Source organism: Alosa sapidissima, chromosome 8, assembly GCF_018492685.1.
Source record: "Alosa sapidissima isolate fAloSap1 chromosome 8, fAloSap1.pri, whole genome shotgun sequence".
Taxonomy (NCBI): domain Eukaryota; kingdom Metazoa; phylum Chordata; class Actinopteri; order Clupeiformes; family Clupeidae; genus Alosa; species Alosa sapidissima.
In genome coordinates this window covers 11245999-11272870 of record NC_055964.1, presented here as the reverse complement: position 1 = coordinate 11272870, position 26872 = coordinate 11245999, and the positions used below count along the sequence as shown (strand labels likewise).

At 44.5% G+C, this 26872-nt stretch overlaps 1 protein-coding gene across 6 annotated transcripts in view; it reads right to left on the bottom strand.

Moving 5' to 3' along the window:
- Positions 1–26872, bottom strand: part of smarca2 (SWI/SNF related, matrix associated, actin dependent regulator of chromatin, subfamily a, member 2) — a 51237-nt gene that overhangs the window by 1633 nt on the left and 22732 nt on the right. For 4 of the 6 annotated variants that reach the window (XM_042100101.1, XM_042100100.1, XM_042100103.1 and 1 more), the window contains 18 exons: positions 26545–26611; positions 26292–26402; positions 25692–25934; positions 25101–25214; positions 24474–24581; positions 24142–24228; positions 23923–23969; positions 23407–23573; positions 22547–22710; positions 21490–21717; positions 20792–20854; positions 20017–20094; positions 18856–19074; positions 6402–6619; positions 3334–3439; positions 2977–3078; positions 1428–1554; positions 993–1129 (listed from right to left, as the gene is read on the bottom strand). In XM_042100101.1, the coding sequence (XP_041956035.1) occupies positions 993–1129; positions 1428–1554; positions 2977–3078; positions 3334–3439; positions 6402–6619; positions 18856–19074; positions 20017–20094; positions 20792–20854; positions 21490–21717; positions 22547–22710; positions 23407–23573; positions 23923–23969; positions 24142–24228; positions 24474–24581; positions 25101–25214; positions 25692–25934; positions 26292–26402; positions 26545–26611 (2386 nt within the window). Of the gene's footprint in view, positions 1–992; positions 1130–1427; positions 1555–2976; positions 3079–3333; positions 3440–4093; positions 4359–6401; positions 6620–18855; positions 19075–20016; positions 20095–20791; positions 20855–21489; positions 21718–22546; positions 22711–23406; positions 23574–23922; positions 23970–24141; positions 24229–24473; positions 24582–25100; positions 25215–25691; positions 25935–26291; positions 26403–26544; positions 26612–26872 lie in introns of those variants that run through there. The other 2 variants (XM_042100102.1, XM_042100104.1) reach the window with 2 other exon arrangements.

The following is a 26872-nucleotide window of genomic DNA, read 5'->3' as shown; positions in this document are numbered from 1 at the left end:
CCTTAAAAAACGGTCCTCTTGGGATTAGTAATGCACTCCTTCTGTCTGCCTAACGACCCAACTGACTAATTACCTTTCCAGAGAGTCTATTGGCATCCAGTTTGAGAGTTATGATGCAAATGAATAAGCGTTTTAGATGACAATGTGGCATAATATCAACAAGGCCTTACCACCTTCTACTTTAGAAACGCACTTGAACAGAGTGATAGCAATCACCAGAATGGCAATGCCTGGGCAAAGCTAGAATGAATTACTGGACGAATAAAGCCTGAGTGGATCACAGATGATAAATGATGATTGATGATATCTCTGTTCAATTCAAGTGAGCCATGTTTGAAAATGCCAATAACTCAATTTTGTAACAAGCAAGTTTAATTGCCACATGCAAACCAAATCAATTGTTATGAAACTAATTGATAATATGTAGGAATTAAGGGGGATTCTACAGGGATCTAGAGGGCCCTTGTCTCCCAGCTTCAGCTGTCTCCCATTCTCCTGTAGCTTGTCCTGCTATACTATACAGTATATGTTTATATATATATATATATATACACTTTTTGACCATTATGAGTGCACTGTCTAGGTACTTGCAGCACACTTTGTGTATGTGGATTGGAACAGCGTGCTATTCTGACACCAAGGGATGTCCGAACCAGGGCATCCTACTGATGTGACATAAAATCTATACACTCTGTGTGACATCCGATGTCATGAAATGAGTGTTGCATCCGCCAATTGGCTGTGTGAAAAACAGTCCATGGTGATGTTCATAATGTTGTTAGATCATCTGCGTTCCTGTATCTTCACTAGAATTGCATTGTGGGATATAGATGATGACTAGGCTATGGGTTCAGTACCTTGACCGCACCAGTATAGATTAAAACTGTCCTAATAAAGTTGACATACTCGTAACTGACGACCGGAAACATGACAGTGAGGGACCTAAATGGGAAACTTCCCGTTCTAGTGTTGGTTCTAGTCTGTAAACGTACCTTATCGTCTGGGTCATCGTCGCTGTCCTCATCGCTGACCACAGGCTTGGCCTTGTTGCGGCTCTGCCTCTTCTTCCCTTTGTCGTGACTGCGTTCTTCTCTTTTGCTCAGCTTGATCTTCACCCTCACGGACTTGGCTGAGGACAGAAGAAAGGGAAAAGGCCATCAATCATTTTACCCTAAAACTGCAAGGCCATGTTCACGCTTGGTGTCTTTTTATGACAAGAAAAAGCCGCCACGAGCTCTTCTTCAGCTTGAAAAATCGCTGGCAGCTAAAAGCAGTTCTTTTTTTCCCTTGAAATCCCAGATAATTGGGATTGTGCAGTGATAGTGTAGTTTAGAATTCAAATTGAAACACACCCTCTGAACACCCTCTACATGTTCAAGTTTGAAGGGCAGTAACAAGCAAACGGGACAAACACTAAGCAAACTCACACTCAGTTTCGGACTCCTCCTCCTCCTCCTCATCGTCATCACTGTCGTCTTCGCTCTCCTCCTCCTTCGCAATCTTCTGCCTGGCGCTCTTGAACACAGACTGGAGCACGATGGAGTCCTCATAGATCTACACAGAACCCGCCCCAAAACAGTATCATTAGACAGTGCGGAAAGAGCCTACCACCGCCTATCTGTCAGTGTGCGAATAGCAGGCCTTGTTTCTCTGTGTGTGTAAGTGTGTGTGGGTGCGTGTACAGTATTTGTGTGTGTGTGTGTGTGTGTGCGTGTGTGCATGTAGGTGTGTGTGTGTTTGTGTGTGTATGTGCGTCTATGTGTGTGCGTGCGTGCATGCTTGCATGTGTGTGTGCATGTGTGTGTGAGTGCATGTGCGTGTATGTGTGTGTGTGTGTGTTGGAGGGGATCTTGCTAAAGGGAGGCAGTGACAGTGCCCATGTGGCAGGAGTTCAACGTAACTCTTTAAAAATTCCAGGGGTTGGGGGGGGGCTGTTTTGAATCTCTGTTTGTTTGTGTTGACTTCTCTCCTCTCCTCTCCTCTCCTCTCCTCTTCTCCTTCTCTCCTCTTCTCCTTCTCTCCTCTCCTCTCCTCCCCTCTTCTCCTTCTCTCCTCTCCTCTCCTCCTTCTCTCCTCCCCTCTTCTCCTTCTCTCCTCTCCTCTCCTCTCCTTTTTCCCTCCGTGCTCTGCTCCGCTGAAGGAGCGCAGGGAAGCTAAACCCTGATGGCTTTCATTAGGAGCCCTGTATGTTTGGCTTGGGCTCACGCGGCCGTCTCTGGTGACACACTCCAGGGCTTTCTTGCATGAGCGCCAAAGCAAGCATACAAACAGCAACAAAGAGCTGATTAGAGAAACTGGGAGGATGCCTGGCTTGCGCTCGAAACAAATCCCTGATCTATGGACGGTCTAAGAGAAGGGTAATTAGAGGAGACTTGCTGGGAGGCTCTTTGGTCAACTCGTGGAGGAGAAAGAGGGAGACATTTTCTGCGGGTCGTGTGAACTAACAGCCACGGAGATGTAAAACAGTCTCAGCAGGGAGGGAGACATATTTCATCCGGATTGTTATTGTGGTGTCATGAGAACTATCTAAAGAGGGAAAGCTTGGATATGTGGCTGTTTGGTGTGGAGACGAAGAGCTTTTAAAGTCAATCCAAATCACCGGGGGCCACATTCAGACACAAACTATTGCTACTAATGTTTTATTTTATTTCAGTGAGTTGACAGCCGATGCTTATTCCACATCTCTTTAACTTTTAAATGCACTTTCCACAGCTTTCCTGTACAAGAACATGGCCAATATAAAACCACAACTCATTTCTGCCCATAAAAGCAATGAAATCTCTACTGGTACAAATCTACTCATGTGAAAATCTACTCAACAGCTGGAACACTGTGTGGGAGGTTGACCAGAAGACACTACCAATGATACTGTATGAGGGATGCTACTAATCTTATGTGATGTTCTTTACTTTCAACTCCATCCAAAGACATAGACACAGACAAACAGACAAGACACACACACACACACACACACACCTGTGAGCCCTCCAAGTTGAAGGTCTGGGCGTTGTGACAGAGCAGCATGACGTCCTTCTCCAGGTCACTCACGCTCCTATACTTGTGACTGCGCACGCGCTCCTGCAAGCAACCAGTAACACTCCTTAGTAAGCACGAACGAGGAACAAAGCCTTCTGCAATTACAACATCAAAACAAAGCCAAAAAAAAAAAGCTCTCCCAAACAAAAAGAAAGGAAGCTTCAGATCTGAGCCTTCTGCCAGCATGCGAACACAGCCATTTCCTGCAGACCAGGTAAGCACAGCAGAGTCAATCTGAACTCTCAGCCTCTCTGAAGTTATGTGAGTGCTGAGTGAACACATGCTTGGTGTGCCTACCTTGATCTTCTTGAAGTCCACGGGTTTTCTTATCAGCTCATAGTATTCGGGGAGCTCCTTGCGTGAGGGCAGCTGCACAAAGACCTCACTGAGCTGTCTGCCAGAGCTGATAGAGAGAAAGAGATAAAGAGAGAGAGAGAGAGAGAGAGAGAGAGAGAGAGAGAGAGAGAGAGAGAGATGATGATGGAGAGGTGTTGGAAGCTGGGAAGAAGGGCTCCTAAAAGAGCCCCTAAAAAAAGAAAATGTACGGGACAAACAGCGGTCTCTCAATCCCACTTTCCCTCTGGGGAGCATCTTAGTGCAAACAGCTCAGCACTTGGGGAGAGGGAGTGTGTGGTGGTGGTGGGGGGGATTTGGCTTTGACTCACAGGCGGGGGGGAACTGACACTGAGGTGTGATTCGAGAGCCAGATGAGTCCTGGAACTATATAGTGACATATAGTACCCCCTTTTTTACGCCTACGAAACTGCACCGTGAATGGGAAGATAATCTATGATAGGCACCAGGACAGGCATTCGAAGTCCTAAAACCTCTTCCCTTCGGTAGTCTCGACAGCTCGTTTTGGCAGTCAGATTTCTAAAAGAAAATACATCTCCACCGTCCATAACTGCACTGCTAAACATCAAATCAACAGAAAACACATACAGCACATACTTGGCCTATAAACCTGATTTACATTGATTTGACTGGTGTGGGACTAGAAAGCCAAAGGCATGCTGGCTGCCCTCCATACTGTGCACAGCTTGACTGTAGCTTCATCTGAGAGCTATGACAACACAGCAAGAAACGTTGTCACTAATCTAAACGCAACTAAACGTTGTCATTAATCGATTACATGAGATGTTTCAATTAAAATGACAGCTATTGTCGGATACAACAAGGGGAAAAATGGCTTCCCTTGGCCTCCAGGAGAAAACGGCACTGCATCCCAGCCGATATACATCTCCTCTCACCACCACCGTCTGCTCCCTATCTGCACAGCCAGGTAGGTGTCAGAGGGGCTTAACTGATAAGGGCGGGGGGTTCTGTTGCACCAGATGAAAAGGAGAAACAAACAAACAAAGGAAACGAGAAATCGCACTGCATAGTGAATATTTGTCAGGATAATGTGGTTTAAAAACATACCAATCGTGAGATGCATACAAGGACACTACTGCCTCTGGCTTAGTATGTAAATATGAATACTACTAAATATCAATAATAATAATAATATCTTCTTAGCAGCAGTGTAGCGTGCAGAACAGAGGGGAATGGGCCGAAGCGCGGAATCAAAGCATGAATATGCTTTGGACTGGATTCAAGCAGCACCTCCTCTTGACGTCAGACCGGACTGACTTTGCCAGCTCTGCTGCAGCCATATCGTGACCCATGACGGCATGATACTGATTAGGCTGATTTCAAAAACAGCCTCTCTGTAAATTGTTTCAGGATGCACCAGAGGAGACGGATCGGTAATAACAAATACACTTTTCAATGTTACTTGGAAACACTTACAACGTCAATGTGTTTCTTCTATTGAGTGTGTTATCAGATAGATAGAATTGAATAGAATTTCTTCAGCATGTTGCTGAGACAAGACATCATAATTTAGGGGCTATTAATTAGGGGGCGGTGTTTCTTTTATCTACATTTTTGTGGCCACAAATGTATTGCCGTCACTGCTTCAGAATTAATCTGGGGGTTGCGGACTGGCCTGCCTCCACTGCTAAAACAAATCTAGAGGAGACAATAGGTGGTGTTGAGTTTGTTCAAGAGGGCTGGATATAACAGATAAAATAAAAATCACTAAATCACTAAATAAATTTAATTTTAAAGTGTAAAAAAACACAGTAGCCCCAAGATTAATAATTCAACACTAAAAATTAATATTTCTCTTTGATGCAAGTGTACAAAGCAGATCTCCAGGTGGTTTGTTATTAGTGAAGCTCCTACTGAAAACAAACCAAAAGAAAAGACCTTTCCCACCCAATATGGTACGAGTCACAAGTATGGCTCATAGTGTTCCACAAGCACCAAGGCTCAGCAGTCATCAAAGTAATAGATGGAAAGGAAAGAGCTGCTCTCAAAACAAAAATTGGCTACAGTGGAGGGGTGTGGGTACGAATCGAACAAAGTACAAAATCGAAGGTCTGAAGTGTCTATTTCAAGTTTAATTATGCAATCGAGACAAACAAGACATAAATCGGGAGCCACGTAGAGCTTGAGCACGGGCCCTGGCCCCGGCTGACTCCAGTCCTGTGCTGCCCCTAACTCGGGCAAGAACCACTCCATACGACTGGAGCGAAGACGAAGGAGGGAAGGAGAAAGGAGGAAGGAGGGAAATGAAAAAAAACATCTGCCAGTGGCGACAGAAGAGCGGCAGACTAGAAGAAGCCAGGGGACGTTCAGTCTCGCCGTTCCTGTTCCCTGCGATGTTCAATGGTGAAGTAGGGGGAAAAATAGCACTGTGTCTGTTTTCCCTTTTTAATGGCCACAATGCGTTCCCCTCTGATCAGCTTATCTGTTTACTGAGATTTACTGTGCAACTGGTCTTCAATTAGGTCACTTATTTTCCAATGACACACACCTCCTGCTATGTCCAACAAGCATAAATCAATCCACTCTGTCTACACTGTGCCTGATATTTACACTTACTGACAGCTAAATCTTTTTGAGATTGATGCCGTGGACACACATGGCGACAGCAACAGGCTGCTTTTTTAATAGATTTTGTATGACTGCAACAGCACGGATTGATCACACTCCCAGTCACAGACACAAGGATATTCCATGAAGACAGATACAGTGTGGATATCTTATCACCACTTTACTCATCAGTGGCCCACTTTTAAGAAGCATACTTCTACAACTGTCAAGTCAAGTCAAGTCAAGTCAAGTCAAGTTTATTTATATAGCATATTTCATACACAGAGGTCATTCAATGCGTTTTACATAAACAAAAGCTAGAAGGGCAATATTTAAAGAATGGTTTAAAAAGGTAAAGATCATAATAAAAATGAGTTGTTATTATATGGACTATGCTTTCCTGTTTGAGGAATCGTTTTGATGTATGCGCTGTCTGGGCTCACCTGTCCCTGTAGTTGATGACCGTGTCCACGATGGCGGACATCTGCTTGGTGAGTTTGGGGGGGTTGGGCGAGAGCTTCTCGGCCGGCGGTCGGCCCCGTTTCTTCTTGGCCTTCTCGCCGCTCTCGCGTCTCCCCTCCTTGTCGCTGTGTCGCCGCCGCTTGCGTTTCTTCAGCCGGATCTCCTCCTCCATCTCCTCCAGATTCCCGTCCTCGATGGCCTGAAGAAGGGGGTGGGGGGAGGGACGGGGGCACCGATGGAAAGGTCAAAGGCATTTTTTTTTTCCCTCTCAAAAGCAGAAGAGCACAGGGTTTTCTAATGCCATCCCCTGTGCTTCTTTCACCTCAAGCACTTTTATTCAATTAGACCCACCCACACACACACACACACACACACACACACACACACACACACACACACACACACACACACACACACACACACACACACACACACACAGAGAGAGAGAGAGAGACAAACAGAGGTCTCTCCACACACAGCACAGGTCCATTCAGACAAACTGGTGAATAAAATGTCCTGCCAAAGCAAGTGGATACAGATCCCTACATCTCATACTGCCTTCACATTCTGAATTGCACAAAGGTGTACTGTATTCAAATAAGTGGCTTGATTTAAAGGTAGCAAAAGGTGATGTCCTCTATCTGGTACTGTGTTTGTGCTTGAGAACAGAGCCATGATGACCTCGCATACAAGATTTCCCGGGAACGTGCTCACTGGGAAAACGCCTTGCTTTGGAGTCACATCATGCATGCGCCCACACCCACACACACATGCCACTCACATGCAGACACAAAAACAAATGCATACGCACACACAGAGCTCCAGAGTGCGACCTATTTGGTCGCATATAGTAGGGGGGCCTATGTGTCTAATTTGGGGGCTTGTGGGATTCGCATGTTCATTTTTGGAGAGTATTATATTTTTGTTCTAGGGGTTCTTAAGAGTAAAAAAAAAAAAAAACATGTCTCCATTTTTTTGAAGGTTCTGAAGGACCCAAATCAAAGGTCAAATTCAGAAAAGGTCAAATTTGGTGTTTTGTCCATAAACCTCACATTGCTGGTATTATAGCATAGGGTTTGGTGCCAAAAAGCAAAGATATTCTACAAGGTAGTGTGCAAAAGTGGACTACATAAACAATACAGCATTATAAAACATTTTTAGGCTGGTGATTGATTTCTTTAACAAGAAATCGTGCCTAAAATGCTCAAAATTGTCCGCTTAAAAATAATACTTCAATATCAATACTATCAATTCATGCCTATTAGTGTGCTTGAGTGTAGGCCTAGCCTGCTCTGACAGTTCTTGTCTACACCCATTCAGAGCACAAAGTGCAAAGATCTCTGTTAAATCAAGTTTAATAGACTTTTACATACAGTAGCTAGTACCAGTTGAAGTCTGTAAGGCCTTCAGTAGCCTATGTAAGTGTAAAGAAAAGAAAGGGTAAAAGGATCAGATAGACAAACAGACAGGTGTGTGTGTGTGTGTGTGTGTGTGTGTGTGTGTGTGTGTGTGTGTGTGTGTGTGTTTGTGTAAGAGAGAAAGAGAGACACAATGCCAGATGGGTGTTGATAGCTGGCAGTTATAGAATTTAGAATATCGAATAACCTGAAGCACATAGTGCTCTGTTCTTCATGGTTGGTGATATTAGTGACCTTCTAGCCTTCTACATTTGAGCAAGCACACTTTCATAGTTCATGGTGGCACAGTCTAGTTAGGTTATATTCTGAGGTGTGTCTTTCTGTTAGTCAGGTAATGGCACACATTCTCTACAACAAAAGAAACAGATGTTGGGCTATGTATCCAGTGGCAGATATGTGAGGACTGGTGAATGACCCATCACTAGAGACATATGCCAAATTTCTTGTTTTTGTCAATGAGAGAGGAGAGTATGGAGATGGTGAGCACAGATCAGCCAACGATTACAATGTTACAGTGCAGTTATTTTACAACAGAACAAAGCAGTTTGGCACAGGGACTGCTACAAATCCACCTGTAACAGTGAGCATCTGCAGCATGCTAAGATTCAATACCAGAAATCATGTGAAGCAGGCAGGACTCGGTGTCTTCAGAAAATACGTGGTAGACCATCTTTTGAACCTGCAGCAACACCTGCAACTGCATCAAGTCCATCTAGAGGGACTTTGTACACTTGTTCAGCAGCAGCTGCTGCCAGCATAGATAAGTGCTTCTTCTGTCAGAAGCAGACAAAAGAGTGTCTTCATGAGGTGTCCTCTTTCAATGCAGGCAAGCAACCAAGAGATATAAGTAATATTTTGAAGTCAATGCGACTTTTAACAGGTAGTCAGTGTAAAGATGCTAGGATGGGGGAAATATGTTCATATCTTTTGGTCCTAGTGAGTGTGCGAGCAGTTGCATTTTGTATAAGCTGTAAGCTCTTTAGACAGGTATTACTACAGCCAGCGTATAGAGAATTGCAATAGTCTATCCTTGAGGTGACAAAAGCATGGATTAATTGCTCGGTATCTGGCAAGGATAAGGACTTCCTTATCTTTGAAATGTTTCTTAAATGGTAAAATTAAGTTTTGGTGATCTGTTTTATGTGATTATTTAGTGAAAGGTCCTGGTCAATTATAACTCCTAGTTAAAACTCCTTTAAACACTTGTGGACGAGGTCAGTGGAAGATCACTATATGTAGCCTGTGATGTGGATAGGACATCCCTCATCTTTTTACAACCTGAAACCATGACTTCTGTTTTATCGGAGTTCAAAAGCAGGACATTATTTGTCATCCATGTCTTTATATCTCTTATACATGTGTCAAGTTTGGCTAACAGGGTTAATTCATTAGGTATTATGGAAAGGTAGGTAGCGAAAATGAGGAGGTCATTAAACATTTTTACTAATGCTGGTTCAGTACTGTGGTGAGCTCTGAAGCCAGACTGATATAATTCCTGAACTTTGTTCATATGTAAGAAGGCACCAATTTGTTTGGACACTATTTTTTCTAGTATTTTGACATGAAAGGGAGATTCGATATAGGTCTGTATATAGTTGGCCAGGTTGTTAGGGTCAAGGCTAGTGTTTTGTGAGGGATGGCTTAATAACAGATGTCTTAAACGACTGTGGTACATGCCCTGATAGCATTGAATTATTTATAATCTGGAGCAAAGTATTATCCAGGAAGGGGAGAGCAGTCTTAAGAAGGTGAGTAGGAATAGGGTCTAGTAGACTAGTTGTAGATTTTGATGAGGAAATTGTGGAGGTAAGGTCTAATATGTTGTGTATGTAAATTAATTAAATGTTGTTTGAGGTCTCATCTGTGATTCTGCTATGTTTTCGCTATCTTTCAGCAATTGAATATGTGTATTTGGTGAAACTGATTGGTTACTGATCTTATCTCTAATTGTTTGACATAACAATCATAATACTGACATACAATCATACTGTTGAAAATAACTGTTTTGTGAACTTTATTCAACATAACCAGTGATTTAGAAATGTATGGTGTTAATTACAGTGAAATATACAATTTCAGAAAAATAGGGTTGAAACAAAATTTTTCTCCATGTTCAGTGACCCCTAAAGACAGTCCAACCACTCTCCAAAAATTAACATTTCAAACCCACACGATAGGCCTAGTGAAACTTCCCTTCACCAAGTTCAGTCCGAAATAATTATTTACCAGAAAAATAGTTTGAACGTAAACCCGACGTACAGGAATGCCACTTGCGCCAAATTTATAGGAGTCATTGCAGATGAAAAGACGTCTTAAAATTTCGAACAATGCATACAAGGCCTTCCCGAACGACAGAGATACAGATATCGCCGAAAAGGAGTGCGTCATTGACCGCAGTTACATGCAGGGAGTAACCCGGTTTTCAACAGCAATATTCGTTTTGCGTGCGAGTTGTGTAAACTCATTCTGATGGCATCAATCAATTTAATCCGGTATTTGGCGCAAACCGAATATCGCTGCTACATTTAAAGCCCGAATATTCCCTGCATGTATAACTGTGGTCATTGTGTACGGTGAATTGAATGGACACATTTAGATCGAGCATGGCAAGTCATTGCAATAGCCTATAATAATAGGCCTACCATTTCGTTACTGCATTAACCATAGTGATGTTATTATTGAAAATGTAAAAATACTTAAATTAAAAAGTAAATTGCATTGTGGGGCTTTCAAATGATTATTGCAATCATCATTGCAAATCACATAAAAAAAACCCAGGCTACTTGGAACATCTCTTTAAATTGTGCTCAAATACATTTCTATGGAAGATGCTAGCCTGGCGAGCTGGTTTAGCCAAGGCCTAAAGATCATGAAGGATAGTATGTAAGACATTGAGCCATGAGATGTGCAGTTTGAAGCCCTTAAAAGACGTGCACTGTTAATTTACTCACTGTTATTTTTATTTAATTCATCTTGAGATGTTTTAAGTTTAAATTTCAGCTCAATTGAGCACTTAAAGCACCAACACTTCATTAAGTTACTTTTCTTGTAGAATTGTAAATCATAAGTCATATGACAACCTATATAGGACAGTAATTAAGGATAAAAAGTGAACCTGCTGCGGTGTTAAATGTGATGTGGTTGAAAATTTGGGTGCACCTAACTTTTGTGCTGGTGCACCTAAGAAAAAAAGTTAGGCGCACCAGTGCAACCAGTGCAAAAAGTTAGTCTGGAGCCCTGACACACACACACACATACACAAAGACATGGACACGCACATCCACTAAACACAGACACGCAAACACACACTTAACACAATCGCTGTCACATCTGGCTGCGGCACGGAAAATGGAACAATGCATGCGCGTCTCCGCGCCGACCCGGGAGAAGACGTGCCGTGATAGATTTATGATCTAACGTGATTGTGGGGCGGCTAATTACGCCCAACTGATCGCTAATGGGTCCCATCTGCCTGACGTCTCCTCTCTGCCGCCGCCGCAGATCAGAGCCTCCTCCCTTTTGTTTCTCGGGTGACGCGAGCGAAAAAACAGTCAGGAGTTGAGTTGACTCTGAAAACCTCCGGCAAGAGCCCCGGCCTCGTCGTGCACCAAATGCTGTCATAATTCATAATCAGCCCAGATGGAGAGCCCTACGCTAGGGCTAGGCATGGGAGAATGAAACCGGGGGGATTTGGTTGCTGTAAATTTCAGCAGGACAAATTGACACCTGCCTGCCAAAATGTGCAATCGTTGTGATGTGCAATCATCTGGAGAGCCCATGCTGAAAAGTTTGTGTCTTTATATGGACAGCGTCAAGCTTTTACATTGTAAAATGTGAAACAAACAAAAAATGTTTGTGTTTTGAGTGTTTTCTTTTCTTTTCCTCCCTGTCGATCTATTTTGTGAATTTGTACAGTATGCGTGTCAGGTAGCTTTGAGCACAGTGGCCAGTGGAGACGAAGATTACTCCGCTATGTCAAACCAACGATGATAGCAGTGATTTTTCTGTCAGCTCTGAGGAGCTGATGGATTACTATCACTTTCACAGGGCTCAATGTGAAGGGGGGGCTGTGTGCTACCTGTGTGCTACACTACACACACACACACACACACACACACACACACACACACACACACACACACACACGTCACTCCACACACAGCGAAGTTAAAAAATAGCCCGTCCTTAAATCAGGGAGCATGGAAGAAGAAGCAGTGATGATTGGGTTGTTGGGTTGATGGGTCCTGATAAATTGGACTCTGTCCCTTAGGTTGTACACAACCCATAGGGTTACACAGTGCACACAACCCATATACACAACCCATAGGGTTACACAGTGCACACTGAAAATTTGTAAGCATTTCCTGGGCCTCTTATTAAACCTTTCCGATGCCTACAATTGCTGCAAGCCTGGGGCCGTATTACAGAAACTTCCTATCTTAAGTCCTAAATTAAGATAGGATTTTTCTCAATTTGGTATTACAGAAACATATCCTATCTTAATTTAGGAATCCTATCTTATCTCAAGTTAAGATATCCTAAGTAGGCGATCTAGCATCGACGTTCAGCTTTTATGTCTGTTACTTAGCAACAGATGAAACTTGTTGGATCACCTCACTTCACAACTAGCAGCTATCATAATAATAATTCAATGTGGAGTTCATTACCCGTTGGAAACTTGATGTAACTTCGCGCTAATCCACCAATGGCTTTTGCCACCTCTGATAAAGGAGAATTCCGGTGTGATATTGACCTAAAGTGTGTTGAAACATGATACCGAGTGTGAACGTATGTCTAGCTCATCTGCTTGTCCCCTGCACTCAGAAATCGGACGCTAGTTATCCGCCTAGCCATGCAAATAAATCACTGTTTTACACCATTTACGAGTCTCAAAGTAGCTCCATACTTCATTAGATTCACTTCGTTAGACTTCCGAGGGCCTTGACATTTAAAACGAGACATTATGAACTTTGAAAAAGCACTGGTAGTTTATTTACAAGACGATTTATACAGACAGTACCTGCGCTACATGTAACAAAAGAGCAGCCATCTCGCTTATTTGTAACAGTAATTTGACAGTTAGGAGAGCTGATGGGTCATCCTAAAGTTAGGACAGTTTATTTAGGATTTTGGTAACTTAGGATATTTTCTGTAATACACATTTCCTATCTGGAGTTAAGATAAGAAACTGACTTTAGGATCGGCCGTTCTGTAATGACTTTTTTCCTAAATCCGATCCTAACCCTTGTTACCGTAGTTACCAAACAGATAAGATAGGATTTTCGAGTTAGGAAGTTTCTGTAATACGCCCCCTGATTCCCAAGCTGGGGTTACCCTATTAACACCTGCAAACTCTGACGCAGTGTTGGGAATGAACTCACACTTCTGAGCTCCTGAACTCCTATCCTTCCTCCCTCCATCTCTGTCTCTGCTTCATCAACACTCTCTACAGCGCTGTGCCGCACACAAGATGCTGCAACAGAGCAAGCTGGGTCACTTACACAACAATGGCTCCCCACTGCCTCTCTCTCTCTCTCTCTCCTCTCTGCCCTACCTGCAGGTACTCCTGCTCCCCTAAGTGGCTTGGCTTACCCCTGTAATTTAACCCAAGGCATGTTGTCATGCATCAGGATCAGTGTGACAACCAGCACAGAGCAAATCTCATTACTTCCGTCTATTTTTATTTATTTCTCTCCACCACCCAAGCACAACCAGTCAAGCTGCGCTCCATCAGGTGCTAGGCACCTAACAACCCCCACCCCAACCCCAACCACCACTGCAGCCCACTTACCCCTAAACTCCTATGAGATGCATGGGTACCGGTTATGAAAATTCATTGGCATCTGCATTCAACTCAATTCCCACTAGCGAGGAGGTGTCAGTGACAATAGTGTGGAAGACGACATGAATACTGAGCAGTAAGTATTGGCACTCCTCTCAAAGGCATTGTAGAGTGTATAAAAAAAGGATTACGGGTGAGCTGGTGTGTAAGTGAGAGTGTGTGTGTGTGTGTGTGTGTGTGTGTATGTGTGTGAGTGAGAGAGACTGCTGCAATAGGAGTTTTTAATACTACTGCGCTGATTGGATGTAGCGTTGAACTGAAAGAGACAGCGCTGCAGGGGACAGCAGCCGAGGGAGTTTACGGTCAGCAGAAAGCGTCGCTCCATTTCAGGAAAGAAAGAAATATTCTGGCGGGTGGGGGGTGGTGGTTAGCTGACGCCTGAGTTTGTGGCCATTCGCTCATTACGCACTGCATTTGATGTGGTGTGCTTGCATGTGCAAATTGCAGAATGGCGCCACATATGCCTAGGTAACTAGCCTTAATGTATGTGTGTGTATCAGTGTAAGCTATACACATTCTGTACGTGTATACACACACACACACACACACACACACACGATAGGCACAGTATATTTCTCAAGCTCCATACAATGCCACTGGTAGAGAGTGCATACAGGGCAACAGAATTCCCTGGAGATTGAGCCCCAGTCCCAGGCACATTCCACACGTGGGTCTTTCGTATTACCTTTTATACAGATTCTTTACATGTGGTGGTGACACTAAACTTAATCCTTCTCTGGAATAAAGCGAGAGAAAGTGGAGAAGTGGAGAGAGGAATTTCTTGAATTTCCCCTGGGGATCAATAAAGTATCTATCTATCTATCTATCTAGAGGAAATGAAAGCAGGAGAGAAAGATGTTTGCAGGGAGTCTAATTGGAGTCTAAGGCTTAGATAGGAACGAGAGGAAGATAAAGATCAGAGAGTGGGGGAGAGGGAGAGAGAGAAAGAGAATGAGGGGTGTATATAGAAAAAGGATTTAATGTTGCTGATGTAAAAGCAGGGGTTACATACAAAAAAGAAGAACAAAGGTCTACTGAACAGGTATAACATGAAAATGGAGATCAAATGAAAGAAGAGGAAAGGAGTGTGAACGTGAGAAATGGAGAGAATCAGAAAAAGTGAGATGCAAAATGATTGCACTACAGGCGAGCACAGAGAGCAAAAGAGAGAGAGAGATAGAGAGAGAATGGAAGACAGTGACAGTCAAGACAAAGGGAGGAAGAAACAGACACAGAGGTAAACACAAACAAAAGACAGCTAGACACACAAACTAATGATACAAGGATACAAGGATACAAGGAAGTTTATGGTCACATGCATATAGTTACTGGAAGTAAGTGTTACATTTAGTGAAATTATGTCTGGTGACAACTATTTGTGCATTTATGGGGTATGGGGGGGGGTGCAGTAGAAGAGGGGTTTAGTAGATTAAGTGGCAAGAGCTACATAAGAAAGGTGGGGGAGGGATTGGGGGGAGGGGGGGCCAACAAGGAGCACCCAAGAGCAACAGGGGCAAGGAAAAACTCTTTGATTTCAGCGGTAGGAATAATCCATTGTTAGGATGAGAAACTTTGAATTTCCTTAGCTGACGAAGGAAGTAGAGTCGTTGTCTGGACTTCTTCAGAACATATTGAGTGTTAACAGTCCATGTTAAGTCTTCAGTAATGTGGACACCAAGGTATTTAAAACTTGTGACTCTCTCTACAGGTTGCCCGTTGATCATTAGTGGGGTGTAACTGTAGTTCTGCTGCTGCCTTCTGTAATCCACTACCATTTCCTTGCTTTTATTGACATTCAGTGTCAAGCTGTTAGATTGACACCACTGTGCCACCTCATCAACCTGATCCAAGTAGAGCTGTTCATTGTTGTTACTAATCAGGCCCAAGATCACTGTGTCATCTGCAAACTTGATGATGGAGGTATTAATACTGTTGGCTTTGCAGTCATGTGTGTAGATGTTGTACAGCAGTGGACTCAAAACACAGCCTTGGGGAGCACCAGTGCTGATGGTTAATGTGTCAGATGTCAGACCCCCCACTCTAACCACTTGTGAACGGTTTGGTGAGAAAGTCAAATATCCAGTGACATAGGGTGGTGTTCAGTCCTAAGGCCTTCATCTTTGTGACCAAGGTGAGAGGTACTATCGTGTTGAATGTTGAACTAAAGTCAATGAACAGCATCCTCATATAATTCCCATTCCCCTTCTCCAGGTGAGTTAAGGTGGTGTGCATGAGGTTGGCTCTGTAAGCAAATTGGAGAGGGTCGAAGGAGGCAGGAAGGGATGAGCAGATAATGTTTTTCACAAGCTTCTCAAAACACTTCATCACTGTAGACGTCAGGGCTACTGGGCGGTAGTCATTCAGACATGATGGACTTTTGTTTTTCGGTACTGGAACAATAACAGACTGCTTGAGGCAAGTAGGAACTGTCTCTTGAGCTGTCTAAAGATATAAGTGAACACAGGAGCTAACTGAGCAGCACAGGATTTCAAAACCCTGTTAGAAATTCCATCCGGTCCAGCAGCTTTTCTGCAATTAACCCTCCTAAAGGCATTGCTCACATCGACCTCAGAGACACAGAAAGGTGCATCCTCATTTGCACCATGAATGAAATGAAAAAGGAGGCAAAAGTAAAGGCAACAACATCAACCGAAAGAGAGACAGGGCAGACGAGAGATGGAGATGGAGAATAGGACTAAAGTCGACCAAAATAAAACAAAAGAGCCTTAGGGACAGGTGGCCGTGGTGAAGGACAGGACTGTCTTTGACTAATATCATTCCATTGGGGACAAAAACCAATTCCATGAAAAAGGAGCAACATCAACTGAAAGAGAGCGAGGGCAGAGAGGAGAGACGGAGATTAGAACGACCTTACTTTAACAACTGCAAAAAAACGCAGAAAGCAAAGAATAGAACCAGAGTAGGGATCGACCGATATAGTTTTTTGAGGGCCGATACCGATATCAATTATTACCAAAACAGGAGGCCGATAACCGATATGTAAAACCGATATGTCAGTTGTCAAAAAGGGGGGTAGATAGTGAAGGCGATATGCTGCAAAAATTTAATTCAAAAGCATTGAAATTATGCAAACTTTTCTTTCTTCTTTTAATACACAATTGTCTATCAACTTGCATCACTTGCAAGTGTAAATCCTGTGTATCATGTTGATACACTGATAGCAATTATTTTCATAGAGTAGGCCTACACAATGGGCTATGTGCTTGTTAAGGGACCTGTCACAAAGAGGATGCTTTGCCATCATATGTATGAGTGCACGAGAGAGGGAGAGGGAGAGGAAGTGGTGCATGCGTGATGGCAAGTTACGGTTGAATAGTTTAACAAAACAGTTTTAAAATAGTTCTTAGGCTATTTAAGCATGCAATTTGTGTTCATATGTAGGCTATAAGCTACACTTTTGAGAGCCTAAAAGGCACGTTAATAGCCAGCTGAGGACGCGATTTAGTTCAGGTCGGATTAAATTACGGCTGGCCCTGGGTGCATGTAGTCTTTTCTGACAGTCCATTTCATAAGGAGCAATTAGACTTTTTGACGTTCGCATAATTTAGGACTTAACGGACGAGGCGGAGGCAGAGAACTCCCGACGCGCAGCACCCGAGTTTGTAGGCCAACTAGTAAACAGCATCACTAACGTGCATCAATCGGGAATTCACTAAATGAAGGAAGTGGGTGCTTTACTTATTGAACCGGATCAAAGAGACAATAGCTTACAAAGTGGTGTTTTTGTAACTTCAGTGTAGATTATTGCGATTCATTGCAACTTCAGCAATGTAAGGTAGGCTCTTCTTTACCTTCGAAAAATAGCTCCGTACAGCTGAAGTCCAGTCTACAGTCTGCCTCAGTGAGAAACTTTCTCTATGTTCAGTCTTCGCTCCTGATTGGCTGCATTCGTGCTAACTAACAAATCAGACGGTGTAGTGGGCGGGACAATGCTCTTGACCACAGAGTAGCAAATGCAAGGTGAGAGACGCTTTACAGACAAAGTAGCGTGTTTCATTGTTTATCCATTTCAATATCGGCTTATTGGTGGAAAAAATGGCCGATACCGATTATTATAAAAATGCTAAATATCGGCCCTAATAATCGGCCTGGCCGATAATTGATCGACCCCTAAACCAGAGTAGACTAAATAAAAAGAAAGGTGAGTTGTGCTATTTGCACATGTGACCTCCAATATCCAGGGAATCACGTGTGAAAAATGTTCTGGGGTAACCTGGAAATCCTCGCGGGAGCACAATTTGAATTTGCTCAGTGAGTCACTCTGGCAATGAGTATTATGGTCATTACTTGTCCCTTGTATTGTGGGGTACCAAATCACATCGGTGTATCTGATATAGACGGGCTAGAGGCGAGCTAAACAGATGACGACAGCGCTGTAACGAATCAGTCAGTAAACATTGGTCGTAGTGTTATCCAATTGCGTCGAAGTCCGGAATCAATCAGTAAACATTGGTCGTAGTGTTATCCAATTGTGTGCAGTGAGATTTAAGGCTGAGCAATTTTATCGATTCTGCAATATAAATCGTTATTTTTCCCCCAAGAAAGTATCGATTTTTAAGCTGCAAGTATCGATACATAATTCCCAAATCCCAAATCCCTCGTGTTTACCCCTGTTCGCGTTGCAGGAAGAGCGATTTGGTCAGCCAGCCACTAGTCGGCGTACAGCAAGTTACCTGTACTAACTTTACACAGACGCCGACGTCTACCTCCTTCTGTTTAGGAGTCAGAGCGAGGGAGGCGATTCAAGAAAATGGCAGCGAATATAAATCCAGGGGCGAATATAAATCCAGCACCTTCATGCTTAAAAGCAGATGTGTGGGAGCACTAAGTGTATCGAATTATATTGAATTGTATCGTTGGCTGAATATTGTGATATATATCGTATCGTGAGCTGAATATCGTGTATCGTATCGTATCGTGAGATTAGTGTATTGCTACAGCCCTAGTGAGATTTTCAAATGCATGCTTGGTGCCGCCCCTCGAGTTACATTACATTAGTCATGGCCAGACCCTTAATCTTTCGGATTTGGGTCTGAATTCTCCAGGCTAGTTCTGGGGTATATGTGTAGAGGGAATAGTGAAAACATGTACAGCATGGAACAGCTTTGGAGTGAGGCGGGGGTGTGGAGAGAACGCTGCTGAGGCGTGCCTTACCCTCAGCCACTGCTTCTCGGTCAGCGCGTCGCTGTAGTCCACGTCGCGGCGCGAGCGGGAGCCGCGGCCGAACATCTTCTCTTCCTCCTCCTCGCAGGTGAGCCGCTCCACCTCCGCATCGTCCTTCAGGATCCAGTTGGGCAGCTCGTCCTCCTCCATCAGCCGCGGCTTGCGCTTGGGGTTGCGGGCGTCCTCACGCCTCCGGTCAAGGTCCATGCGCTGAAGGATGAACATGACACAGGGGTGAGGAGGAGGAGGAAGAGGAAGAGGAGGAGAGGTCAAACGCACTCAGAGTTTAAGCCATTCCATACTTCCCTGGGTAAAACTGACTGTGAGTTACATGCATCTAATCAGTGTACATTTTGTTACAAACCATGTTAAGGATTTCATCTTGTTAAGAATTGCAGTTCATTTTTACATTTTGCTCTTTGTTTTTCATGACCAGTAGTCTGTAAAGAAAGCCTACAGTTAGGACATTTCTGTAATAAGGTCCCCGAGCTTCAAGCTTTCTTTACTGAACGCACACTGCCTCCACAAAATAATAAGCAACGATTTGCATAGTTCATACTCAAATATATGCACTATGGATAATGTCTCTGTATGTGTGTGCAGAATATCTCAGGCCCATTAGAATGGAGATAGGAGCCCTGATACATGCTATTGTCACTAACGGATTGCGGAAATAAACAAATAATCAATCACACCTCCCAATCTTTTCTCCCACCCTTAAATTTCCTTTCCCCAAGTCCCCTGGCAGCACCGGAGAACTACGCTGCACTGTGCCAATCATGTGCCATGTGATGACGGGTTGTGTCGAGAGATGAGCCTAGGGACAGCAAAGCAATCTGCAGGTCCTAAAGCACACCAAAGCAATCTGCAGGTCCTAAAGCACACCACACACTCCACAGAACAAACAAGCCTGATTATAGGTATCTCCACCTCTGAGAGCATACGTTATCAGTGCACCACACAGCCTGCTATTGGGATTCCACTCGGCAAAGATTTAAAGTTTTTATTGCTGTAAGCTGTTGTGCTTACTAAATAGGATGGTGTGTGTGTGTCTGTGTGTGTGTGTGTGTGTGTGTGTGTGTGGGGGGGGGGGGGGGGGGGGCGGGTTATGGTGGGGGTGGTGGAGACTTGTTTATGAGATTGGTGCTTTACCATGAAAAGTTCAAACTCGTCCTCGATCCTGGCGATCATCTGGTTCAGGGTCTCGTCATCTGGGACCTCATCTTCCTCCTAAGGCCAAAGAGATAGAGAGGGAAGGAAGGGAGGCAGAGAGAGGGAGAGAGACAGATTGTAAAACTCCAGTGTTGTTTGGCTAGAGAGCGGTGGGGATGAGTGGCGTGGGAGAGTTGAGTGAATGTAGCAGAACTGCATGAATGCACCGCATACAAACACCAACCATGTGTGAAATGCATTCAGTTCCAGATCACTCTAAGGACATTTGAGATGCTCCTCATTTGGTGCTGTATACGGCTGTTGGGTTGCAACTACAGAAATGCATTGGTAGGAAAAGGAGAAATAGCAACTACTCAAATCTAAACTAAAGGGCGAATCTAAAGGATGAAATGGCATTTAGCGCACTGAATGACCATTTTGTATGGTCACTGTGATATAAATAAATTTGAACTGAAACTTGCACTAACCACATTTTTATGACTAGCCTGAGGAGCGAGTGCTGTGAGGGACTACTATAATGATTTGGCAGACAGAATAAATTGGCTTTGCTGCATGAGAACGCTAGGATGCCCAAATTAATATAGAACTGCCGGTGGTCTCCCTGCCTCTGTTCTCCATGTGAAACACAGAGGGCAGAGAAATGTTATTGCTTTGCGCTGCTTGGCTTATCACGGTGGCACTACTCCATGGAGCCTCTTTCTCAAGAGCGTGGCATTTGGGTTTGTTATTTACGGATGGCGGTGATAATAAATACCAGCGTCTCTGTGAAGGCTCCGGAGTTCTGGAGCTGACTCGGAGACGCCACGGTACTGGAGCTCTAGGGGCATGTGGGGAAAAAAAGGAGACATAGCAATTTATATTTCTTTTTTATATATAGACTCTATGAATGATATGATACACTGACTGGAGAGCACTTTACATTTTGTTGTACCTGTGACAATGACAATAAAGATCTATTCTATTCTATGTGCCCCAAAGCTCCCGGACGCTCTTGACCTATCTGTGCACAAACAGCATCCTCTACTGGCTAAATCCCGTCGCAACAGGGAGAAGTGTCTTTTGATGTCTGCGTTTGGAGTTCTCTTCAAATTTGCTCAAAACTCAAGCTGTTTTTTTTATGTTTTTTTTCTCTGTATTTCATACCAGCACTGTCACATTTATCCAGCAGATCATTCTCTTCGTAAATAATCTAACCTTTGCTAAGGTAAAGAATCTAACCTTTGCTAAGGTAAATAATCTAACCTTTGCTAAGGTAAATAATCTAACCTTTGTAAGTCACTTTGGACAAAAGTGTAAGCTAAATGAATAGAATAATATAAATGTTAGTGAGGCAAAGGGAATAAATACAACCAATGAGTCCTGCAATGAAGCCAATGGCTCCTAAGCACAGTCTGGTAGAGTACAGACTTGGGAGGGGAGAGTTAGACCAGCGAAGGGGACAGCAGGACGGACCTCGTTCTGCTCCTCGTGCTCCAGGATGGCCTGAAGGAAGGCGCGGCGCTCGTGGCTGGACGACTTCTGGTCGAACATGCCGGCCTGGATGACCTTCTGGTCCACGTTGAGCTTGTACTTGGCGGCGGCCAGGATCTTCTCCTCCACGCTGTTGACGGTGCAGAGGCGCAGCACGCGCACCTCGTTCTGCTGCCCGATGCGGTGAGCGCGGTCCTGCGCCTGCAGATCCTGATGGAGGGACAGAGAGAAAGAGAGAGAGAGAGAGAGAGAGAGAGAATGAGAGAGGATATTGAAACAGCATGTTATATGTAGGGGACAGAGGTGAATTACATCTATAAGGGGAAAAAAGAGAAAGAGAAAGAGAGAGAGAGAGAGAGGTGAGAGGGAGATGAAATGGAAGGGAAAAGTTTACTCCTCTTCCTTGGCTGACCTTTGACACCATCACTGAATAGAGTAATCAAACTGTTTCTTGAAAGGAGTGATTTTCGAAGGAGGGAGGAGATAGATGAAGAGGCTATTCGGTTGCTGGTGATGACCTCAACTGATTTATAACAGGCGACCTAGAATGACTGTGGGTGTGAATCAGATTTACAAACACAGAATGTTCAAAATAAACCAGGCATGCAGGACTGGAATGCATGGAGTGAGAAGCGGGATATCTGCTATAGGGTAATAAAAGCAGTTATTAAAATGCAGATTTACTTCTTTTTCCTTAGGGGAGCTTTGGGAAAGTCATTTAAATCATTTAATTTTGAAGTTTAATTCATTCAGCTGAGCGTTAACTACGCTGGTTGCCATGGTACAGAGCGGAAAAACCCTGATTATGAACCTGGTAGAATGAAATAAGGGAAGGGGAGAAAGAGAGAGAAGCAGAGAGAGAGGGGGGGGGAGGGGTGTGTCTCATTACATCTAAAATGTAATCAAATTGAGCCTGCAGGGAATTGGGTAATTGAGAATGCCTGACTCGTGGTAGGAGGGAGCAGTGTGTGTGTGTGTGTGTGTGTGTGTGTGTGTGTGTGTGTGTGTGTGTTGTGTAGGAGAGTCAGAGCGCGAGTACCTGGTGGGGGTTCCAGTCGCTGTCGAAGATGACTACGGTGTCGGCGGCCTGCAGGTTGAGGCCGAGCCCCCCGGCGCGTGTGCTCAGCAGGAAGATGAAGTACTGCGAGCCCGGCTCGTTGAACTTCTTCAGCAGTGCCGCGCGGTCCTCTGACTTGGTGGTCCCTGGTCACCACACACAACATAACAGAGGAAACCTCACACAGCGTCTAGCACAGTCTACACCAGTGTTTCTCATTTTTGAGTGAACTTTTTCAGACCAAGGACCACTTAACAAATGAAAAAAAATCTCATGGACCACCTAGCTAAAAAAAAAAGAAGAGTAGACGTACTTCAACAGTATATTACACAATAGGCCTCACTGTGCTTATTGTGTCAGAGGATTCATATGATTTAAACTGGCGTAGCATACATAGGCATGTTGCAGAACTGTTTGAATTTACATACAAGTTGGTTCAATATTGCAAACCACTCATCTATATTATATTTTACCACGTCTGCTTGCGGACCACTTGGGATAGCTTGCGGACCACTAGTGGTCCCCGGACCACACTTTGAGAAACACTGGTCTACACTCTGGATAAGTGATAGAACTCAGTGATAAAACACTGTCTTCAAAGGTCTTCCCATTCAGTCAAAATCGTATACTTCCAAATATCAGTGCATTACTAGTATATACCAGAATTGTCACTCGAGAACAGCTAGAAAGAAAATACCCGCAGGCAACCACCTTAACTTGCCCACCAGAACAGCGGGATACTCCGTTGATTAGTCCACACAAGCATTCATCTTTAATGACAGCTGAGAATAACAGGTGGGGGAGAGAGCAGGGGAGGGGGGTGTTCGGGTGTAGGCGCTCACCGTCCAGGCGCAAGTACTTGAAGTTGCGGTAGCCAAAGTAGTCCTCCATGATGGTCATGAGGGTGGTCATCTGGCAGAAGAGCAGCACGCGGTGGTTGGTGGCCTGCAGCTTGGGCAGGATGCGGTCTAGCAGCTCAAACTTACCAGACGCACGGTACAACTCTGGACTGCAAGAGATGGGGGTGGGGGTGGGGGCACATGGGAAGAGAGGAAGAGGAGGAAAAAACGGAAGGGAAGAAGAAAAAAGATGGAGATAAACACAAACAAGGAGGAAGGTAAAGAAAAAGAAGAGGAAGGGGATAGAGGAGTTTAAAGAAGAAGAAATAAGGGAAGGATCATGCAGAGATAAAAGGAAAACAAACAACATTCACTTGGTTACACAGGGTCTGCTTTGTTTGAACTGATATTGGTTCCCATGGGGCAATCACGAGACCCAGATACTATGCAGGGCCCAGCTTGATTCTGAGCCCTGTTTTCAAATGCATATAGTGAGACTTCTTCCTCCTGCTTCCTCACCCGCTTATGATGCCATTCGCAAAGCCCAAGTGCTCTGCGAAGGATTCCTGGAAAAAAAGAAAGAAAAAAAAGGCAAACTGAGTGGGATTCAAGACCCTTTTGATCAACAAGCTGAGCTCTTCCTTACAGCCTTCCACCCCATGCCTCTCACGCACATACGCATGCACACACCTCAGGCACCAATCAACAGCAGTGAGAGCCCAGAGAGCACTGACTCACCTCTATGTGCTGGAACATGTAAGGATGATTGCAGATCTTCTTCAGCTGCATAATGGTGTTCATCAAGGTTTTCGCACCTCCTTTGCCCTTGGGGTGGCCCACCAGGAGTCAATGCAAGAGAGAGTGAGAGAGAGAGAGAGAAAGAGAAAGAACGAGAGAGAGGGAGATAGAGAGGATGGGAGGGAGGGAGGGAGAGGAACAAGAATGTGAGCATGAGAGAGAAAGAGAGAGAGAGAGAGAAATAGCATGAAGTCTCTGCAAAATATATAATCCTCTGTGATCTTCCACTGGAGTTGGCATCTCCGCTCCTCTCCTCGCTTTTGGCTCCCTACCTTCTTGTCCTTCTCAGAGCCATCGGTCAGCAGGATGCCCTTGCCTTGCATGTGCCGATACAGAACCTTCTGGATGGCCGACATGTCACATTTGATGACATACTCCACCTGAGTGAGCAAAGGCAGAGAGAGAGGTCCAGAGGTGTTCCTGTGATGACCGCTTTAATGTGTGACTCCCATGCTGGCTAGCTGGAATGCGATGGCATCTGCTTTGATGGGGTAATCCCCTTGAGCAAACTACCCTACACCAGTGTGGAGGACCAGGATTAGAGGATTTCTACTCCTTAGCCAGCGGGAGGTTTAGGCTGGAAAGTCTTTCTCCATAGTTATTACTCGAGGCTTATGGCCATTAATGAGGCCCATTTCATCACATTTGTATCATGAAAAGGGAGCAGGTGTCAGCTCTGAATGCTAATTTGTCTCTCCACACGACTGAGTTTCGCCTTTTGAGTTTAAATGACTACAGGGAATATCTGAAATTCAACAAGCAATGGAGAAAAGGTAGATATCCATTATTCATAAATAGACATGAATAATGAACCAATTCACAACTCTCTTCTCTGCCGATCTGGGTAAGAAAACAAAACACATTAGGGCCCAAACAAACAGTATGATGGGGAGGCTGACCTTCTCAGGAAGTTGAGATTCTACTTCCTTCTTCAGGCGGCGCAGCAGGAAGGGGCGGAGCACCTTGTGCAGACGGCGAATGATCAGAATGGTCTCCTCTTCATTCAGATCCACCTGCCAGTCAATAAAACAAGCAAAATGCATGACAAATGTGGCTCCCTTGAGTGCAAGACAAATTCCCTCCGGGGGAATAATGGTTTCATTTATTTAATTCAAAAACTGTCTAAAGGAATCAAATCAATCATTCCATGCACCAAGTCAAGTCAAAGCAAAAACAGCCGACGTTCGAAATCCTTGAGATTTTATCAAAACTTTGATAGAGCTAAAGCATGCATTTATATAAAGTTTCAACGTGTGTTTCAGCTGAATAGCAAAATAAAGCCCAAAGCACAAATCTTCAAAAGGTTTTGCCTCAGGCTGTGGAAAGCACTTCAGTAGACATGAGGCACTGTCTGCTGCTGCTGGCTATATATAAAGGAAAAAAATTGAAACTGGGATTGATTGATGGCCTCCTGTGGCCAGCCTATTCCAAGTCCATAATACTCTTGTGTAGTGTGAGTGGCCATTGCAGGTGCTCTCTGTGTGTCCTACCCGCTCTCCGGTCATGGCGAAGGGCGCGTTGAACCACTGCTCGAAGGTGCTGCAGCTCTTGAAGATGGTGGGCAGCAGGAAGTTGAGTAGCGCCCACAGCTCGGGCAGCTTGTTCTGCAGCGGCGTGCCTGTGAGCAGGAGGCGCCGCGGTGCCACGTAGTGCGTGTTGAGCACCTGCGTCAGCTTGCAGTGGTGGTTCTTCATGCGGTGGCCCTCGTCCACGATCATGTATTTCCAGCGGATCTGGAGGATGGGAAATAATAACACACAAACACAAACGCTGACCACGTGTAAAACGACTGCATCAGACAAAGACTGATGACAAAAGCTTGCAAATGTTCCATGCAAAAGTTCCAAATGGTCAAACAGCTCCCACTTGCCAGACTGATTACAAAAGCTTGCAAATGTTCCATGGAAAAGTTTCAAATGGTCAAACAGCATCCACTTGCACAACAATGAAGCCTGTGTCAATAAAAAAACACTTTTGCTGCAGGTTTCTGAAATTTAACCTGCCCAGCAACTGTTTGGAGAGTTTAAGCACCTTTGGCTCAGGCAGCCAATTAGCCCATCAGCCAGACGGGCCCCAGCTGCCTCACTCACCTTGGCCAGGATGTGCTTGTCCTTGATGATGTACTCATAGGTGGTGATGAGCACGTTGAACTTGCCGCTGCGCAGCTGAGGCACCAGCGATCGGCGCATGCCCGGCGTGCCCTGTCAAGAGGGGCCAGCAGCACCACAACAACGAGAGAAACAGGGGGAGAGCACAGGGGTCAGACACTTGGAGATGCCAAGATGGACAAGGACATGGATGGACATATGAAAAAAAAGAGAAATGTGGATGTGGATGACCAACCTTGTATGCAATCTTGACAATGGAGGGCGCCCACTTGTCGAGCTCATACACCCAGTTGGAGAGAGTTCTGGAGGAAATGAAAAACATTTTTTGATAATAACCTGTGGCCTATTTTTGTCGGCAAGCTTATCTGTTCCACAGGAGCCATTCACACTGTGTGAAAAGCAACAGAGGTATGTGTGAGTGTGTGTGTGTGTGTGTGATTCTAGCTGTTTGTGTGTATGCATGTGTGTTTCTGCCTATGTCTGTGTGTGTGTGTGTGTGTGTGTGTGTGTGTGTGTATTTGAGCGTGAGCACTGGTGCGCGCGCGCGTGCGTGTGTGTGTGTG